The following is an 18,774-nucleotide window of genomic DNA, read 5'->3' on the forward strand; positions in this document are numbered from 1 at the left end:
GTAGAACAGAATGGCCTCAAATTTACAAAGATCTGCCTACTTCTGCCTCTGAGTGCTGGGATTAAAGGTGTATGCCACCATGCTCAGAGGAGTTATTTATTTTTTAAAATTAATTTTATTAGTTTTAACGTATATTTTAGGAATAAAACAGATTTGAGTTCATATGAAGGACAGTAGTGTGGGAATTAATGAGAATACCACCTGCGGCCCAGACAGGAGTTTTTAGATTAATGGTAAGAAATTCTGTAAAGTTGTGGAAAGCAGTTGAGTTATGCAGACTATATGGCAAGTCACAACCTCTGTGTTCTTTGGTAGACTGGAAATGATACTCTGGCTCAGCAAGTAAAAGTGTTTGCTGCCATGCCTGGTGGCCTGAGTTCGATCCTTGGAACCCACAAGGTAGAAGGACAGGACTGACTTTTGCTTGTTGTCTTGTGACATCCACACACACTCTGTGGCTTTATCCACCCATGTGCATGTACAACACACACACACACAAGAAATTAATTTTAAAATGAAATTATCCAACTTTCCTCATGGAGTTGTATGTGGACAGTCAGATGTGATCAGAGTGTGAGGTGTGATAGGTACACAGTGGATACAAACATGTCACCTCCAAATGGGAGGTGATAATCCAGCACACGCTTGGAGCGTTTGGTGGGTATTTTTGTTTCTGGTTTTTTTTTTGTTTTGTTTTGTTTTGTTTTTTGTTTTTTTGAGACAGGATATCACTGTGTATCTTCAAATCCCCTAACACTTCCATTTCCTCATGACTTCTCCAGGCAGGAGAAGTTCTGTTCTCTGCACATGCCATCCACACAGAACTGTTCTAGGACTAGAACTCACTGTAGACCAGACTGGAACAGAACTCACCTGCCTCTGCCTTCTGAGTGCTGGGATTAAAGGCCTGCACTACTATATCCAGCATGTGCTTTTGATACAAGGTCACTGGCCCTGGCTGCCCCGGAAATCATCTTATAGCCAAGAATGACCTGATCTTCTTGTCTCCCACCAAGAGCTGGGATTACAGGTGTGGGCCACCATGCTCAGCTGTTATGAGGCAGGGTTTCTTTCACTATGTGGCTGAGGCTGGCTAGACTTGGGGGTCCTCCTGCCTCCACCCACTGAGTGCTGGGACTGTAGTGATGTGTTACTGCACCTGGGCTACTTTTGGAGTTTTTCAAGGAACATCTGTAAAACTGCATGTTTTGATCTTAGCTGTCAATGCAGGTGACCCAGTGTCTGCGTCCTCTGTCAGACAACCTGTGACTGGGGAGGCTGGGGCTGTGCTCTCTTGTCGGCTTGTCTCTGAAGCCTTCTTAGTTTTTGCCTGTTTGGTTGGTTTTGATTTGGGATTGTGTATTCTGTTTCTTCAGGGACTTCCTGCTTTCCTTCACATAAGGCGGCCTCTGCTCTTGGGGATGTCGCCAGGTCTGGGGGCCTTCTTTGTGAAATAGTATCTGGGGAGGACAGTTTATTGCAGGGAATAGGTCTCTTTAAGAGGGCTGGATCCCAAAGCCCATTTGCAGGTTGGGTATTTGGAATGTGGAAGACATTTTCCCATAAAATGTGTCCCTATAAACTGGTTGGCTCACCAGACTGGCTTCAAAGCTTTTTATTTAGCATCTTACTTCCAGTAGCAATTTCCTATTAGGAAGGACCTGCGATGGGGCTCTGGGAACAGTGTATGTGTGGGATCAGAAGAGTAGGGCCGGAGGGGAGCTTCTGGACTCCCAGCGTGACCTTTCCCCTCCCTCACTCTCTGCTTTCCTTCTGAGTTCTGTGAAGTCTGGGAAGCTTATCTTGCTCTTATCTCATTTTCTGACCTTCTCCTTAGGTCTCCAAGTCCCCTGGCACTTTAGTTCCTCATACCTTCTCCAGGCGGGCTCTGTTCCCTGCACAAGCCACACAGGACTGTTGTAGGCCTTTGTCAGCGTGCAGTGTTGACTGGGTTTGAGAGGAAGGCAGCAGGGAAGGTTTATGTCATGTGGAGTCTCATCCCCTTTCTCCTTCCTGAGACTTCCTGAATCACCACATCTCCAATTGCAGACTCAGGCTTGAGCTTGCTCTCAGAAACCCGTGGCAGGTGTGTTTGGAATTTGGTTTCTCGTGTTTAAGGAGGTACACTCCTAACCAAGCAGAATCATTTCAGCAGTACATAAATGCCTTCACTAAGCAGGATACACAAAGCCTACGGATGTCTACATATTAGTCTATAAATATAAATTTACATGATTAATATAATAAAATATCTTTTAAAAAATTAAAATAATAAAGACAATTTTTTAAAAAAACACCGCCCAGCCACAATTTTTATTTTTAAAGTTTCTGTGTTTTTTTTTTTTTTTTTTCCGGTTTTTCGAGACAAGGTTTCTCTATGTAGCTTTGCGCCTTTCCAGGAACTCACTTGGTAGTCCAGGCTGGCCTCAAACTCACAGAGATCCACCTGGCTCTGCCTCCCGAGTGCTGGGATTAAAGGCGTGCGCCACCATCGCCTGGCAATTTCTGTGGTCTTGATTTCCTTTTCTTTCTTTTTCCTTCTCCCTCTTTTTTTTTTTTTTTTTTTGAAACAGACCCCAGCTGCCTAGAACGTACTGTGTCATCCAGACAGGCTTCCCACCTGATGATTATCCCCCTCCTCCCAAATCTTGAGACTATAGGCAAGTGCAGGGGTTACAGGTGTGTGCCACTGTGCCTGGCTTGGTTTTTTTTTTTAAGTGTCTTGTCCAGTTAGGTAGGGATCAGGGAGGGAGTGGTTGGTTACTAGAGAACCAGTCACTTTGTGTGTATGTGTGTATACATCTATGTGTACAGGTATGTATAGAAGCAGAGGCCAGAGGTGGTTATTGGATGTTGTCCTCATATTTTTTTGAGACAGGGTCTCTCACTGAACCAGGAACTATGGATTCAGCTAGGCTCTGGCCAGTGAGCTCCATGGATCCACCTGAATGCTTCCCCAACACTAGAATTGTACATGTGTGTCACTGTGCCCAGGTTTTTATGTGTATGCTAGGGTCTGAACTCAGGTGCTCATTCTTTTGTGGCAGTCACTTTACCTGCTGGCCTGCTCTGTTTTTCACTCCTTATGAAATGAAAGACTCGAAGCTGGTGGGTTTGGTTTGGGCTCAAAGACTCGAGTCTTGCTTTAAAAATGAGAGAGAGGTGGGTAGTGGTGGTGCATGCCTGTAAACCCAACACTCAGGAGGAAGAGGCAGGTGGAGCTCTTGAGTTTGAGGCCAGCCTGGTCTATAGAGTGAGTTCCAGAACAGCCAGGGCTACACAGAGAAACTCTGTCTTGAAAAACAAACAAACAAACAAAAAAAAAAAAAAAAAAAAAAAGGAAGAAAAGAGAGCAAGGTCTGGGTGTGGAGTCCCACTCCTTGATTCTAGCACTGAGAAACAGAGAGAGAGCTCTCTTGAGTTTGTCCAGGCTGATCTACATCGTGAGGTCTAGGCCAGCCAGGGCTACATAGAGAGAACCTGCTTCCAAAAAGGGAGGAGGGGTTGGAGGGAGAAATTATTTACCTGTTTGCCCTATCATTTTCTTTGTCAAGATTCTTCAGAGGACACCCCTCCAGCTACTCAGAACTTTATCATTCCAAAAAAGGAGATCCACACAGTTCCAGATATGGGCAAATGGAAGCGCTCTCAGGTACGAGTGGTACCCACATGTGAGGGTTGGAGCAGCGGTGAGAACTTAAGACTTTCCAGGCAGGGTAGGGTTCTATGTCCCTTGACTTTCCTGCTCTTGGAACCTGAGCTGTCAGTACTTAGGAGCGAGATGAGAAGGTAGCTGTCTCCCTCCCTGCCAGTCAGTGCACAGAGTTGCTTTGTCAGGAAGGTCTGGCTGGGGCCCTGGTAAGTCTGGAGTGTCCCATTCTGGTTAAAGCATTCATTGCTCCTTTAGTGTTATACTGGATGAACATGGATCTCCTAATTCTTGTTTGCAAGAACCTATACATGTAGGAGCCAGTGCAACAGAGGGAGACGAGACTGGCTTGTGGATACCTTAGCTAGGAACATGACTGCCCTAAAAATAGCTGAGACTGGAGATCCAGCGCCCTGGCAGTAGGCTGGCTTTCTCTGCTGCTCAGCCCAGATGGTGGGCAGAAGAAAGCTAATTGTGCCTCTTAGGCTTCCAATCCAGAACTGAGGAAAAGAAAGACCACTTGGAATTCTTAGAGAGAGGGCCTTGGGCCCAGCTCCAGTCAGGCACTAATGCCAGGTCTGCAGCTGCCATGGAAAGTGTCATTTGCACAGACGGCAGGCACAAGGGCCCTTGCTTATGTGACATACCATTCATGGCAAGTCTGCCAAGCTTAGGCTGAGCAGCCATATGCCTTACTTGATTGGGTTGGAAGGGTCACAGGAGCCTGTCCCCTTCTTTCACAAGCCTGCCTGCCCTTTGACGTTTGCAGATGGCCATCATGTCCTTTTCTGAGTTCTCACCGGGCTAGCACCTTAGCCCCTCCCACTGCTCAGAAGCATGGCTGGTTGCTCTGTCTCTGAGTTTCTCAGTCTTATAGCAGCACTGTGTGTCTGGTAGGGGCGGGCAGTCCTCGAATGTAGGCTCTAACCCTAGCTCTACCCACTGAATGTCGCCACACCTATCCGTACCCTCCCAGCTGAGAGACGGTTCTTATCTGGAACTAGCTAGCTGTCTGACTCTGTCTGTGACACCACCTTTTGCATTCCATGGCAAACACTGGCTCTGGTCAGGACAAGGGTTTGGTCCTGTCCTGTGTGGGGAAAGTTTCTTTGCTTGACTTCCCTGGCCTGCTGGAGGCCATCTTACAGGCTGGTCGGGGGCTCTAGTATGGACTCTCCCACTCTAGATACCAAATGTTGATTGTCATGGCTTATCATGGGTGTCCCACCCCCCATAGGCTGAATGAGGAGGGAGAAGGTAAGAGGGAGAAATGAAGAAGAAACAGATGGAATGGAGGCATTGCTCTCAGAAGCTGCTTCCCCGGGGCCTGCATCCCAGTGTTTTCTTCTCCCTGTGCTAGGGTAACCTGCAACACAGCAGGAAGAAAGTCCAGTGGGAAGTGGGGCTGGGGTCCCAGCAGACCGCTCTGTAGTCAGGGAAGAGCTCCTGCTGGGGCTGAGATTCTCACTGTGGCTGCCACCCTGACCTGGGGAGGGAGTGGTGGGGCAGTCCTTGACCTCCTTCCTGCTGGTACGGGGTAGTGGTCAGACATAGAATGGCTGTTCAGCTGTGGAGTTAGGCTGGCTCTGTGTGTCTAATGAAATCTCGGTCCTGGAAAACCATGGCAGATGATTTCTTTCCTTGAGGTCTTGCTTTTTCTCTTAGTAGGATGGTGACAATGGTGTCTTCCTGTGGCACTGTCTAAAGAAACTACCTACAGGGGCTGGAGAGATGGCTCAGAGGTTAAGAGCACTGGCTGCTCTTCCAGTGGTCCTGAGTTCAATTCCCAGCAACCACATGGTGGCTCACAACCATCTATAGTGGGATCTGATGCCTTCTTCTGGCATGCAGGCATACATGCAGATAGAATAATGTATATATAATAAAAACAAATAAATCTTTAAAAAACAATCAAAAGAAACAAAAAGAAGAAACTACCTACAGCAGTTGTGAGCACTTTAGACCTTGGCTGGGGGTTGGGCATGGTTGTGATCACTGCATTGCTGGCTTTATTGATGGGGCAGATGTGTATTTGGTATTGTCTACTTCTGGTACTGGGTTGGGAGCGGGAGCTGGGGCAGCTTGGCTGGGGCTGGGGTAGATGAGATCTGACGCCTTCTTCCTTCCCTACTCTCCCTGTTTGGCAGGCATATGCTGACTACATCGGCTTTATCCTTACCCTCAACGAAGGTGTGAAAGGGAAGAAGCTAACCTTCGACTACAAAGTCTCTGAGGTAGGCACAGGCAAGGAGCCTGCTACAGGCCACATAGGCTGATCATCCATGGCAGGCAGGTGCAGAGGATGGTTACCCCGGCACAGTGCAGTTAGAATTTGTGGCCCATACTCCTAATGTTTTCAATCTGTGCATAAAATAATATTTGTAACTGAAATTGAGGTAAGTATGCAGTCTTATAGTCTGTATTTTTTCTAATTGGTTTTTTTTTGTTTGTTTGTTTTTTTGTTTTTCGAGACAGGATTTCTCTGTGTAGCTTTGCGCCTTTCCTGGAACTCACTTGGTAGTCCAGGCTGGCCTCAAACTCACAGAGATCCGCCTGGCTCTGCCTCCCGAGTGCTGGGATTAAAGGCGTGCGCCACCACCGCCCGGCTCTAATTGGTATTTTTATTAAACTTGAAATTAAAGATGACAAAAGGGGCTGGAGATGTGACCAAGTGCTTGCTTAGCATATGCATGCCAAGAGCTGGAAAAAAAAAGGATGATAGATGAGTTCTGTGGAGAGGTTGCTAGCAGAAGCACGTTTGGCATCAATGCAAACCAGAACAGGGTTAGATCTCTAGTTCTGTAGGAGATTCAGCACATACTTGACATGCATTATGCCCTGAGTTCAAACCCCAGCACCACCACTTTCCAGGGCAACCCTGGGAACAGTACACACGCACACCTCCTATCTGTTGGCCTAACTAGCCACCCTATTGAGACATCCCCTCATTGTTTCAACAGTCCTGACTTTGCAGCTGTGTCCCCAGGCACTGCTGCTCTGAGCATCCGACAAGGAGCTCTGGGCCCCATTTCCTCACCTCCATTCCTGGTAGAAAGGCTGAGCAGAGAGCACAGCCAGGCTCTTGCTTTAGGAGTCCCGCTGTGTCATGGGTGCTCTGATTGTCTTAGAGGCAGACTTACTTGATTGTTCAGGAAAGGTCTGAGCTGGGAACCAGGTGGCCAGCCACCTCTCCCACTGGAAGGTAGTCTCTCAGGCCACGTGCTGTTGCAAGGCCGTCTCCCAGAACTAGGTCCCGGGCCTCCAGTGGCCTCTCGGGTTCATGGCCCAATTGGCCCAGAGCCACTCTGAGCCTCTTATCTCAGACACCAGCGGCTGAGTGGCCTCTCAACACTTTGGCTTTCTGCCCTCTAGTTACAGCTGGAGCCTGTTGGGTAAGGTCTGGCTTTGTCCTGGCCTGGTTTCTTCATCTGTCCCAGGCTAACATTGCCCTTTTTAATCCCTCATACCAGGTCCTTGGTACAGCCACTTGGCCCTTGTTGGCTCCTGGGTGACAGTCTGGTTTTTTCTACTAGATGGGAGCTAAAGCAGCACTGGGAGAGACTGTGTCCCTTGAGGAGCTAGCCCACAATGACTCCTTGGGTTGGCTCTGTGGCTGTGGCTTTGAGCAAAGGCTGGCTGGGAAGATGAGTTCAGCCCTGCCCAGTGTGCTGGAAACATCGAGGGGGAGCTAATTAAAGGAGAATGCTATGATTACCCCAGCAAGGACTGAGCTACCAATCCCCTTGGCTCCTCAGTTGCTCCCAAGTTTCTATGGGAATTGTCCTCACTGATTAGGTGTTGCCTTGGCTGAAGGGCTGTTCTTTTGGCAGGATCATAATCGTGTGTCAGGCTGATAGGGTTTGCCAGCACACCACCTCCCAGCTGAGTGGCTTTGCGTTCCCCCTCCTCAGTTTTTGGTTTTTTTGTTTTTTGTTTTGTTTTTTTTTAAGTGCTGGGGATAGAACCCAGCACTTTGCACAAGCTAAGCAAGAGCTCTGCACTGAACCATATCCAGGTCCATCTCTTGAGATTGCATCTTCTCTTTCTTTCTTCCCTTCCTTCCTTCCTTTTTTTTTTTTTTTTTTTGAGGCTAGGGTCTTACTATAGCCCTGACTGGCCTGGAATTCACTGTTTAAGCTAGGCTGGCCTCCAACTTGTGATCTTCCTGCCTCTGCCTTCCAAGTACCAGGAGTATAGATTTTCATTATCGTACTCGGCTTCCTTCTTGTCCTTACTGGCCCTCTGTAGAGTAAGTGGGCCCTCGGGGTGTGGGACATGAGGTGAGGAGCCACTGGGATCCCATGTACAGGGTTAGTATATGCTGAAAGCCTCTGCTGTTCTTAGCTTTCTGTGTCAGTAGGTTCATTCAGCTCTAACTGTCAGATGTTCTTTCTTCAGCTGGGCCCGTCCTGAGCTGGATCCATCCCTATGCCCACCTTAGTGGGTGTACAGCCAGAGCCAGTTTGGTCCCCGAAGTCTCCTGAGTGTTGGCAGGAGTAGTAGAAGGTAGCAGTCATAGCATGTCACCATGGCTGTATGTAGGGATTTCTTTGTGCCACTGGGCACAGCTGCCAGAGCTCCTGTGTCCTCTCAGTACAGCCCAGATTTCCATACGACCTGAAGCAGAGGACAAGCCATAGCAAGGTAGAGTTGTCTAGACCCATGGTGACAAGTTGTCCTTTAGATTGTACTGTGCTAGTACTGGAGAGGTGTTTATTTAAGAGAGGGAGATGAGTGTGTTTGTTGTTGAGACAGAGTCCTTCTATATAGCCTTGCCTGGCCTGAACCTTACTATGTAGACCAGGCTGGCCTTGAACTCACAGATCCTTGTGCCTTTGCCTCCTGAGTGCTAGAATGAAAGGTGTTTGCTACCACACCTTATTTTGTTGCTTCTTTTGCTTTTTGTGTTTTGTTTTTTGTTTGTTTTGATTTTTTGAGACAGAGCTTCTCTGTGTATCCCTAGCTGTCCTGGAACTCACTTTGTAGACCAGGCTGGCCTTGAACTCATCCAGCTGCCTCTGCCTCCACCGCCCAGGCAGAATGAGAAGTTGGCAAGTATAATTTTAGAGAAGATTTAGTGGTCCATGAAGTTCAAGAGACAGTGCTATAGGAATGGGAGGGGCCCACAATTTTCTTCTGCCTTAGGGTGGGGTGGGTGGGGTGGTTCCAGCCCAGGATTGCTTCCTTCTCCAGCCCTTCTCTGCCAGCAGGCCAGACATTGGAGGCAGAGGGAGGAGCTGCGAGTCTCTTAATTATTTATCAGCCCAGCTGAGCTAGTTGCTGGGTCCAGGCTCCTGCTGGCCTCAGGAGCCACATTCTTATTTTTTTGTTTTTTGGAGACAGGGTTTCTCTGTGTAGTTTTGGTGCCTGTCCTGGATCTCGCTCTGTAGACCAGGCTGGCCTCGAACTCACAGAGATCCGCCTGGCTCTGCCAGGTGCTGGGATTAAAGGTGTGCGCCACCACTGCCTGGCCATTGAGTCACATTCTTTATCCCCTTTAGTGCCTTGTCAGGCCTCAAGCTGAGATCTCCAGGGAGCCTGGTGCTTCCTGGGGCTAAGAGGCCCCACCCTCCTGCAGACCCCAGTTGCCATGTGAAATGAGCTTTGGTCTGTACTCAGCAGCAGTCCCTAGTGACCTGGTTCCTCACAAAGCCTGGCTCTGACAGCACTTGCTGTTACAGTTCAGTTTAGGCCACGCCAGCCACCGCCTCAGCTTACAAGCAACTTTGCTTCCTTCCATGCCCCTAGCATACGGGAGGAGGGGATATCAGCATTCAGGGCCATCGTTATGCTGTACAGCTAGAGTCCTTGCAGCGGAGTCCTCACTGCACGTACACAGCACTTAACCGGACCCTTTTCGGGGTTGCTCCTGTTTTTACCCAGTTCCAGGATCTCCTGGAGATTTCTCTTTATACTGTGCATTCCCAATGACACAGACAGGATTTGCTTCCTGGCAGGGCCTCTCTTCCCAAGGCTTCCTGGCCTTAAGTTGCTCCAGTATCATGTACTCTTCCAGCCCTTAATCCTGGCCTGGAAGGAACATGTGGCTGGATGCCTGACCCGATTTCCTCTGTAAATAACATTTAATGTGCTGATGCCTCCCACACCTGTGACTCCGATTCTGCTTCCTGGTCCTGTTTGTGGGGATGGCATGGAGAGATGGGTTCTTAGGCTGCCAGCTGCCAAACTTTGTCCAGATGCCCCCGGTTTGCAGATTGTCTGTGGTGGTGAAATGTGAAGAAAGCCTAGACAGTTCAACAGTTGAAGACTGTTAAGGGGTCACAGCATTCTGTGCACACACTGGTGTAGAGTGAGGGTTAGTGGAAGGAGCCGGCTAGGGCAGTTGTCTGTGGTCCAATTTCAGGGTCTGTAGGCATTAAGTATATCTCATTGCTCTGTAGCAGGCTCTTGTACCTTAGGAGGTATAGATCCTTGCCCTCACATTTGGAATGAAGAAACAGAAGCTCAGGTCTCCAAGTAGCTCAGTACTGTTTTAGTAGAGGGTTGGAGCCAGGCTATCTGCCTGTGGAGTTCTTCAAGTGTTGGGGAGCACTCGAGAGAACAAGCCAGGGTGTTAAGATGTGGGCAGTATTTGTTTTGGGGGGTCAGGATTACTGGCTGTAGTAGTTACTTGTCTTGGAAGCTGTTTAAGGGAGAAAGGGTTTATTCCAGCAGGTACAGTTCATGGCAGGGAAGTATAACAAGCTGAAGGGATGTGGGGCGGCTGTTCACTTTGCATCCACAGTCAGGAAGCAGAGAGAGGAAGGCTGGTGCTCAGCTGGATTTCTCCTTTATCCTTTTTATTCAGTCTGGGATCCTACCTATAGGGTGCTGCGACCCACGTTCAGGGTGGGTCTTCCTCCGCAGTAAACCATCTGGAAAATGCCCTAGAGACATACACAGAAGGATGCTTTAACAGTGGTTCTGCATGGAGCATGGGGACAGTGAAGATTGTCTTAGAGTTTCTTTCTAGTGCTGTGATAAGGCACCATAACCAGCAGGGCATGGTGGTGCACGCTTTTAACCCCAGCACTCAGGAGGCAGAGGCAGGCAGATCTCTGTAAGTTCGAGGCCATCCTGGTCTACAGAGTGAGTTCCAGGACAGCCAGGGCTACACAGAGAATCCCTGTCTCAAAAAAAAAAAAAAAACCTTAAAACAAAACAAAACAACAACAACAAAAAGGGCACTGTAAGCAAAAGCAGCTTTGGAGAGGAAAGGGTTTGTTTCTGCTTACAACTCACGTCACAGTCCACCACTGAGGGAAGTCAGGGTAGGAACTCAGGCAGAGGCCGTGGAGGAGTGTAGCTTACTGGTTGGTTCTTCGTGACTTGCTCAGCCTGTGTCTTTCTTTTCTTTTTTCTTTTGTTTTGTTTGTTTGTTTTTTGAGACAAGGTTTCTCTGTTTAGCCCTGGCTTTCTTGGAACTCACTCTGTAGACCAGGCTGGCCACAACTCAGAGAACTCAAAGATCCACCTGCCTCTGCCTCTTGAGTGCTAGGATTAAAGGCGTGTGCCATCACTGCCCAGTTTCAGCCTTTCGTAAAGAACCCAGGACCACCTGTCCAGGGTCAGCACTGCCCACAATAAGCTGGGCCCTCCTGTATCTATCATCAGTCAAGAACATACACCCCAGGCTTGCCCGTAGGCCAGTTTAGTGGGACATTTTCTCAGTTAGGTTCCCTCTTCCCGATGACACTAGCTTCTGTCTAGCTTTGCAGAGATGAAGCACCACACTGCCTTTCTCTGCTCTTCAGTCCTGCCTGCTTTAACAAAGATGGGGCTGGGGTTTGGGCCTCTCTAGTGACCCCTCCCGAGTAGGCTGGCTGAAGAAACAGTTGGAACTACCCAGGACGCTGTCCTGTCAGCCAAGTGTGATTCTCTCTTTGAAGGGAAGATCACTTCCTGACCCTCCTTCTTATTCAGGACAGTTGGGAATGAGGGTGACAGCTAGGCCAGCCTAGGGGCCACCTCCCACAGCAATTGAGACTTCCTTCTGTGGCTCAAGCAGGGCCACCAGTCACTGGTGTGGTTCCTGTCTCCCCTTCACAGGCCATTGAGAAGCTGGTAGCTCTTCTTGATACGCTGGATAGGTGGATTGATGAGACCCCTCCGGTGGACCAGCCTTCCCGGTTTGGGAACAAGGCCTACAGGACCTGGTATGCCAAACTTGATCAGGTGAGACTGTCTGAGCCCAGGGTGGGCTGGGCCAGTGGGAGGACTACTGTGGCTCCAGGTGGGGCAAGGTCTGTGTTCAAAGTAGGCCAGTCTAGCTTCCAAACATAAAATGAGGTAATTTGTCAGAATGGCAGTTTTATTTACCTAAATTACAAAATCATCCTCTGTCCCAGCCAGTCTTCTGGGAACTACAGGTGTGGCTACACAGTCCCCTGTATGAGGCTGCTTATTAAGTCATTTTTATTAACAGCAAATTGGAAGTGACTCAGGTACCCATCATAAGAGGACAAGTGAACTATACTAGACCATACTGTGAAGTACTATGCAACCGTGAAAAGGAATAAGGAAGCTAGGTGGTGGTGGCCCAAGCCTTTAATCCCAGCACTTGGGAGGCAGAGGCAGGTGGAAAAAACTCTCTTCAAAAAGAAAAAGAATAAGGAAAAGCTGGGTGTGGGTGCACACCCTTAATGCCAATTTTGGGTGGCAGAAGCAGGTGGATTCCTGTGAGTTTGAGACCAGCCTGATACATATATAACAGGTTCCAAGCCAGCCAGGGCTACATAGTGAGACCCTATTGTGGTGGCGCACGCCTTTAATCCCAGCACTCAGGAGGCAGAGGCAGGCGGATCTCTGTGAGTTCGAGGCCAGCCTGGACTACAGAACGAGATCTAGGACAGGCACCAAAACTACACAGAGAAACCCTGTCTCCAAAACAAAACAAAACAAAACAAAAAAACAAAAACAAAAAAACAAGAAAAACAATATAACTTTAAAAAAAGTTCCAAGAAATAAAAAAAAAAAAAAAAAAAAAAAGTGTGTGAGAGATGGCTCAGAGGTTAAGAGCCCCGGCTGCTCTTCCAGAGTTCTGAGCTCAGTTCCCAGCAACCACATGGTGGCTCACAACTATCTGTAATGTTATCTGGTGCCCTCTTCTGACATGCAGACAGAACACTGTATACATAATAAAGAAATAAAACAAAAAATTTCATCGTCTTTAAATAAAAAACTCTTAACACCTAAAAGGTTCCAGTTCTCTTTAAAATCTGAGTCATAACTGGGCTCTTATAAAACAGAAAACAAGTTATATACTTATTTCAGAAGAGAGGATGATCGAGATATGGTTATGATCAAGCAAAAGCAGAACCAAAATTCAACAGTGTGGAAATCTCAGCTTCTCACATCTGGAATTCACACATGATCTTCTGGGCTCCAGAGTGCTTGGGCAGCCTGTGTCTCCAGCTCTGCCATCTGCAGCACACATAGCTTGTCTTGTAGGCTCAGGTTGGCTCCATTCCACTCTTTCCGTGGTCCTTGCACATCCAGTGTCCTGTGGTTTCTGCTGCACCATCACTAATAGCCCCCCACACCCTGGCCTCTCTTCAGGGACTCTGACCTCACTACTTGATGTCAAGCCTCAGCTTCTCCATGACTCCTCATGCCTTCAAAATCATACTACGTGGAGACTCTTACACGTTGCCCAGTTCAGCTTCCAACTGGAGATGCAGCCTTGCCCAGACCACAGCTTGTCTACACAAGCTTGTCTACACAGCTTGTCTGGTGAAATATTTCCCAGAAGAGTCTTCCTCGACAATGCTGATCTTGTATTATCCGCAGTTGATTTCTCAGCACCTGCTGACCAGAGGCCTTGTAGAATCTGCTTCTTTTTGAGACTTTACAAGCCATGCCTCCATTGTCTGCATTTTCTCACCATTCCTCCATGCTCCCGCAGAACAGCCCATTAAGCTCTGAGGACTCGATGTCTTTTCCAGCTCAGGTTCCAAACACTTCCCCAATCTTCCAACAAAACATGATCAGATCCATTGATGCAACACCCCACTCCTGGTACCGATTTCTGTTTTTTGGTCATGGTGTGTATTTGCAGTAACAGAGAAGCAAAGTAAAATAATTGGAAACTGTTTTAATCCAAAGCCAGAATTCATTCACCAATTTGTTTTGTTTCTTTGGCTTTAAACAACAACAACAACAACAACTCAGGTTGGCAACTCATTGCAGTTTTTAAAATCAAATATTCTCTGTGGCTAGAGAGATGGCTCAGCAGTTAAGAGCATGTGCTGCTATGTTTTTGAGACAGAGGCTTTCTAGTTAACCCTGGCTATCCTGGAACCTGCTTTGTAGACCAGGCTGGCTTCTTCCTTTGCCTCCTGAGTGCTGGAATTAAAGGCATGTACCACTATGCCCAGCCATGCTTGGCCACTGTTGCAGAGAACCTGAGTTCAGTTCTAGCATCTACCCTGGCTGGCTCACTACTACCTGCAACTGCAGTTCTAGTGGATCCAGCACCCTCTTGTGGATGCCAAGGGCACTACATGCATGTGTGTCACATGCATGCATTCAAGGCATACGCAGTACAATCTAGAGATACATTAACTTGATTGGTACTGAGGAGTGACAGCAGGGACATCAGAAATCTTTGTTTTCTGTAGCTAAGCCATTTATGTTTCTTTGGTTGTGGTTTTGGTTTTTGGAGACAGTTTCTATGTAGTTCTTGCTGTCCTAGAACTCACTTTGTTGACCAGACTGGCCTCGAATTCAGAGATCCGCCTGCCTCTGCCTCCTGAGTGCTGGGATTAAAGGTGTGTACCACCTCTACCAGCAAGCCATTATATTTCTATTAGAGAACAGTGCAGAGAAAGCCCTGCAGTTCCCAGCATCTGGGTGTATCAGTCAGGGCTCATTGGTTCTGTGTGGTGTGATAGTATACATGGCCGTACTCACAGTGCACAGGTGCATATCGTGTGCTCAGAACCAAGGCTGCAGTAACGTGTTACAGCAGAGGAGAGCATTGCCCAAAACACCTTGGACTCACAAATGCAATTGATTTTTAATTAATTTCTGATTGTTGTTTATACTGTTGCCACCCTCACACTGAGCTACCCCCACCCACAGTTTAAGGAGCTTTGTTCTCAGCTAGTCTGGGTTACAAACTCAGACAAGCAAACAAATAGAGCCCAAGCCCGGTGTGCTGATATGCAGCCCTTACATCCTTTGAGTTGGGAGAGGGAGTTAAAAATGCATGTTTGTGCTGCTCATATTTGCAGGAACACTGGGATTAAAGGGATGCACCACCACCGCCAGGCATCTAGTTGAATTTTTATGTTTTAGATACTGTAAATAATGCAATTCGGGATATTTCATATGTCTGTCATGGCAGACTTATGGCCTACACTCTTACTGCCCTGGGAATGGAACCAACAACTATAAGGATAATAGGCTGGATGTCCCATAATCTCTGTGGGCCTTTGGTGAGCTACCCATGGGAGGATTGATCTTTTGTCTTGTTCCCAGAGTCATTCCAGGTGTCTGTTATATCCCCTCCCCTTTTCTCTGGCCAGTCAGAACTGGGAAGTAGGCAGGCTGGCAGCATGGACCCCAGGCAAATGCTGCCCCTCAGTGCCTGTACCCTCAGATGCTGCCTAATCTGCTGCCACCACTGTGTGTCTCTTGTGTCTCTTGTGTTATCAGGAAGCAGAGAACTTGGTGGCCACAGTGGTTCCCACCCACCTGGCGGCGGCTGTACCTGAAGTGGCAGTTTACTTGAAGGAGGCTGTGGGGAACTCCACTCGCATTGACTATGGCACAGGTATCTAGCTGCTGCTGCACGGCTTTGGATGACTGGGACCTTGCTGCTTTCTTTGTGTGTTCTGGGCTGCTTTCTTCATGTTCCACACAGGCCCCTGTGTGTGTGTGTGTGTGTGTGTGTGTGTGTGTGTGTGTGTGTGTGTGTCCGTGTGTCCGTCCAGCAGGGCCTGTGTGGGTGGGTGGGTGGGGCCCTGTGCTCTAGTTTATTCCACCAGGTGGCGCTATGCTACAGGCCTGGCGCCCGCTGGAAGTTGGTTTCACTTGTTTCAGTTCTTTGTGAAGCTGGCGTCCAATTAAGCTCTTCATCACTCTGTGATAGTTTATTGAGCACTTACTCAAGGCAGCTGCCTATAGACGCTGAGAAAAGAAAGACCTTTGCTAGCCTGCTCTGTCCTGACATCGCTTGTCTCTTAGCCCTTTTTTTGTGCTGATGGTCTTTGGCTCTGTCATCCATTGCGGCCAAGCTGTTGTGGGTACCTTAAAGAGAAGTGTTCTTTAGGTCAGGGATGGCCTCTGTAGCCCAGGAGACTCTGCTTTCTTCCCTAAAGCCGGCATGTGAGAGATAGGCTGCTTCCCACTCGCTTGAGGGAGGAGGGCCACAGGGAGCCTGGTTTCAGAGCAGGCTCTGGAGAAGGCTTCTCTGGAGCCAGAACCTGGGAGAGCTTCATTCTCGGCTTGCTCTGTTGCTGGGAACAGTTCTGAGACCATGGATGTGGGGGCTTTAAGACCCAAGTAAGAGGAGGCAGAGGCAGGTGGATCTCTGTAAGATCTCTAGCTCAACCCCTCGCCCCACAAAAAAAAGACCCAACTAGAAAAAAAATTTTTTTCACCCCGAGACAGGGTTTCTCTTTGTAGCCCTGGCTGTCCTGGAACTCACTCTCTGGACCAGGCTGGACTCAAACTCACAGATCTGCCTGCCTCTGCCTCCGGAGTGCTGGGACTAAAGGTGTGCACCACCACTGCCTGGCAAGGAAAAGATTTCTAGGGCAAAAGGGTCATCTGGAAATTGACAGGTGAATGTGACTGAGCATATGTGCTTCCAGCTTCTGGCCGGTTCTCCAGTCTGTAGAGATAAGTCGGCTTCCCTCCTTCCTGATGTCTTAGCACGTAAGGAACAGGGTCCAAGGTCCAGCCAGCGCCTTCTGAGAGCTGACTGTTGCTGTGGATGTGACAGGGAGAGAAAAGGGCACCTTAGCCTTCTAGTCTGTCCACATGGTCCCAGTGGAAGGACATCCAAGCTTCTTACCGTGGCTGTTGAGGCCATCTGGGGAGAGGTTTTTCCCTCGCCCTCTGCCGAAGACACACTCCTAGGCCTTTGCATGTGCTGTTGCTTCTGCCTATTCCTCCTGTTCTTTTTCCCAGCTGTTAGCCGTTCCTCTTTCATTTCCTTAGGGGAAAACCTTGAACTCTGAAATCAGGGTTCCCCGGGATGTGCCTCAGGTACCCACCTGTCTCCTGCATAGCTAGACTCACAGTAGTAATGTCTGTTTAATGTCTGGTTTCTGACAGTTCATGAACTCTTTGAGGCAAGGACTCCTTTGTCCCTGGGACCCAGCATGGACATTGAGTGCCCACATAGTAGGTGCTCAGTAAGCTGGGGTTGCTAATGTGTCAAACTCGTAAAGTAGGAGGCAAGTGCCTGTGCAGGAATTGACATGAGGCCCATCGGGAGCGTGCGCACCAGTGCTTGTAATCACTGAAAGGCCACTGGGGGAGGCTCCACCTCAGTATGAGCCTTCCTCCTCAGAGGAGCTGAATGCTGGGGAGTCCTTCTGGAAGACCTCAGCTTGAGATGTTTTTCTTCCCCAGGGCATGAGGCTGCCTTCGCCGCTTTCCTCTGTTGTCTCTGCAAGATCGGGGTGCTCCGGGTAGACGACCAGGTGGCTATTGTCTTCAAGGTGTTTGATAGGTGAGAGCTGGCTTGAAGGGAAGAGATGCATGCTGTACCTGTGTTCACCATGTGGAGGCTCTTCTGAGGTGCTCGTACAGCTCAGTTAATTCCCTGTGATACAGCAGCTGCCTCCCTCTTAACAGAAGAGGAAACAGACAGGTCTCTGCGGAGAGCACAGTCCACCATAGGAGGCAGATTCTCCTGGGCAGCACAAGTGTACAGTGTAGTTGGAATTTTCTTTGGGCTGCCAACCAGCTCTCAAATAAAGACAGGGAGACATTATTAATTATGTATGCTCGGCCTTAGCTTAGGCTTGTCCTATTAGCTCCTTTAACTTAATTTAACCTGTTTCTGTTCATCTACATTTTCCTTGTGAGCCTTTCACCTTTCTTTTATTCTGTATGTCCTACTTTCCTGCTTCCTCTGTGTCTGGCTGGCCGGCCCTGGTGTCTCCTTTCTTCCCAAGCCTAAATTCCTCCTCACACTTACTCTCCCTGTGCCCAAGTCCCACCTATACCTTCTCTCACTATTGGCCATTTAGCTTTTTATTAGACCAGTCAGGTGCCTTAGGCAGGCAAAGTAAAATAGCAACACGTCTTTGCATAGTTAAATGGTGCAGAGACCTGCTCTGAGCTGCAGTGGTCCCAGGGGCATACTGGTGTGCTGGAGTTGAGGCACGTAAAGCTCTGCAGGTTACCCAGGGATGTGTCTGACTTCTTGGATTTTACCCACTTTCCAGTGGTGCCTGAGGTTAGAGAAAGGACTCCCGCCTGAGGTTACAAGTTGCCAGGGACGGCGACACTAAGCCTGGTTTCCAGGTGGTGTTGGTCTCTCCCCCTAACAGAAGATGTATGAGCAGAAAGAAAAAAGCAGCCCGTTGGCTCTTCAGCCTTGCCATTCTCCCTACCCTTCCTGTGCTGAAGAACACCACTTCTTACCTTTCTCTCCTTTCTCCCCCACCCTCCTCCGACGCAGGTACCTCGAGGTTATGCGGAAGTTGCAGAAGACATACAGGATGGAACCTGCAGGCAGCCAGGGTGTGTGGGGTCTGGATGACTTCCAGTTCCTGCCCTTCATCTGGGGCAGCTCACAGCTCATAGGTACTAGTGGGTGGTCACGTCTCTACCTTGAACCCCCAAGTCCCTCCGTTTTCCTTCCTCCTGCCCAGGGCACACAGTGACAGCTTGTAGAGCAGGACATTTTACCAGCTAGTGATGGAGGCTGATTGCTGTGGACTTAGTGCTTTCAGCCAGTGTGGCCAGCTGGAGGAGATGACAGTGGAGTGCCACCAAAATAATGGGTAGTGACATAGACTGGAGCAGCGGCATGTGCCTGGTGCATAATGGACTGATGTGCATGCATGCATCTCCTGGCAACAGCTGTGGGGTTTCACTTGAAAATTAGGGCCTCTTGGTTTGTCAGTCATCGGTGCCATCCACTGTTGGTACTGAAATCTGTG

The 18,774-nt window shown here is 48.7% G+C and overlaps 1 protein-coding gene across 2 annotated transcripts in view; it reads left to right on the forward strand.

Moving 5' to 3' along the window:
- Ptpa (protein phosphatase 2 phosphatase activator) overlaps positions 1-18,774 on the forward strand; it is a 29,989-nt gene that overhangs the window by 1,434 nt on the left and 9,781 nt on the right. For both annotated transcript variants that reach the window (XM_059259984.1, XM_059259983.1), the window contains exons 2-7: positions 3,555-3,652; positions 5,797-5,883; positions 11,699-11,824; positions 15,308-15,425; positions 17,234-17,333; positions 18,291-18,415. In XM_059259984.1, the coding sequence (XP_059115967.1) occupies positions 3,555-3,652; positions 5,797-5,883; positions 11,699-11,824; positions 15,308-15,425; positions 17,234-17,333; positions 18,291-18,415 (654 nt within the window). The remainder of the gene's footprint in view (positions 1-3,554; positions 3,653-5,796; positions 5,884-11,698; positions 11,825-15,307; positions 15,426-17,233; positions 17,334-18,290; positions 18,416-18,774) is intronic.

The sequence above is a fragment of the Peromyscus eremicus genome, chromosome 4 (genome assembly GCF_949786415.1).
Source record: "Peromyscus eremicus chromosome 4, PerEre_H2_v1, whole genome shotgun sequence".
Taxonomy (NCBI): Eukaryota; Metazoa; Chordata; class Mammalia; order Rodentia; family Cricetidae; genus Peromyscus; species Peromyscus eremicus.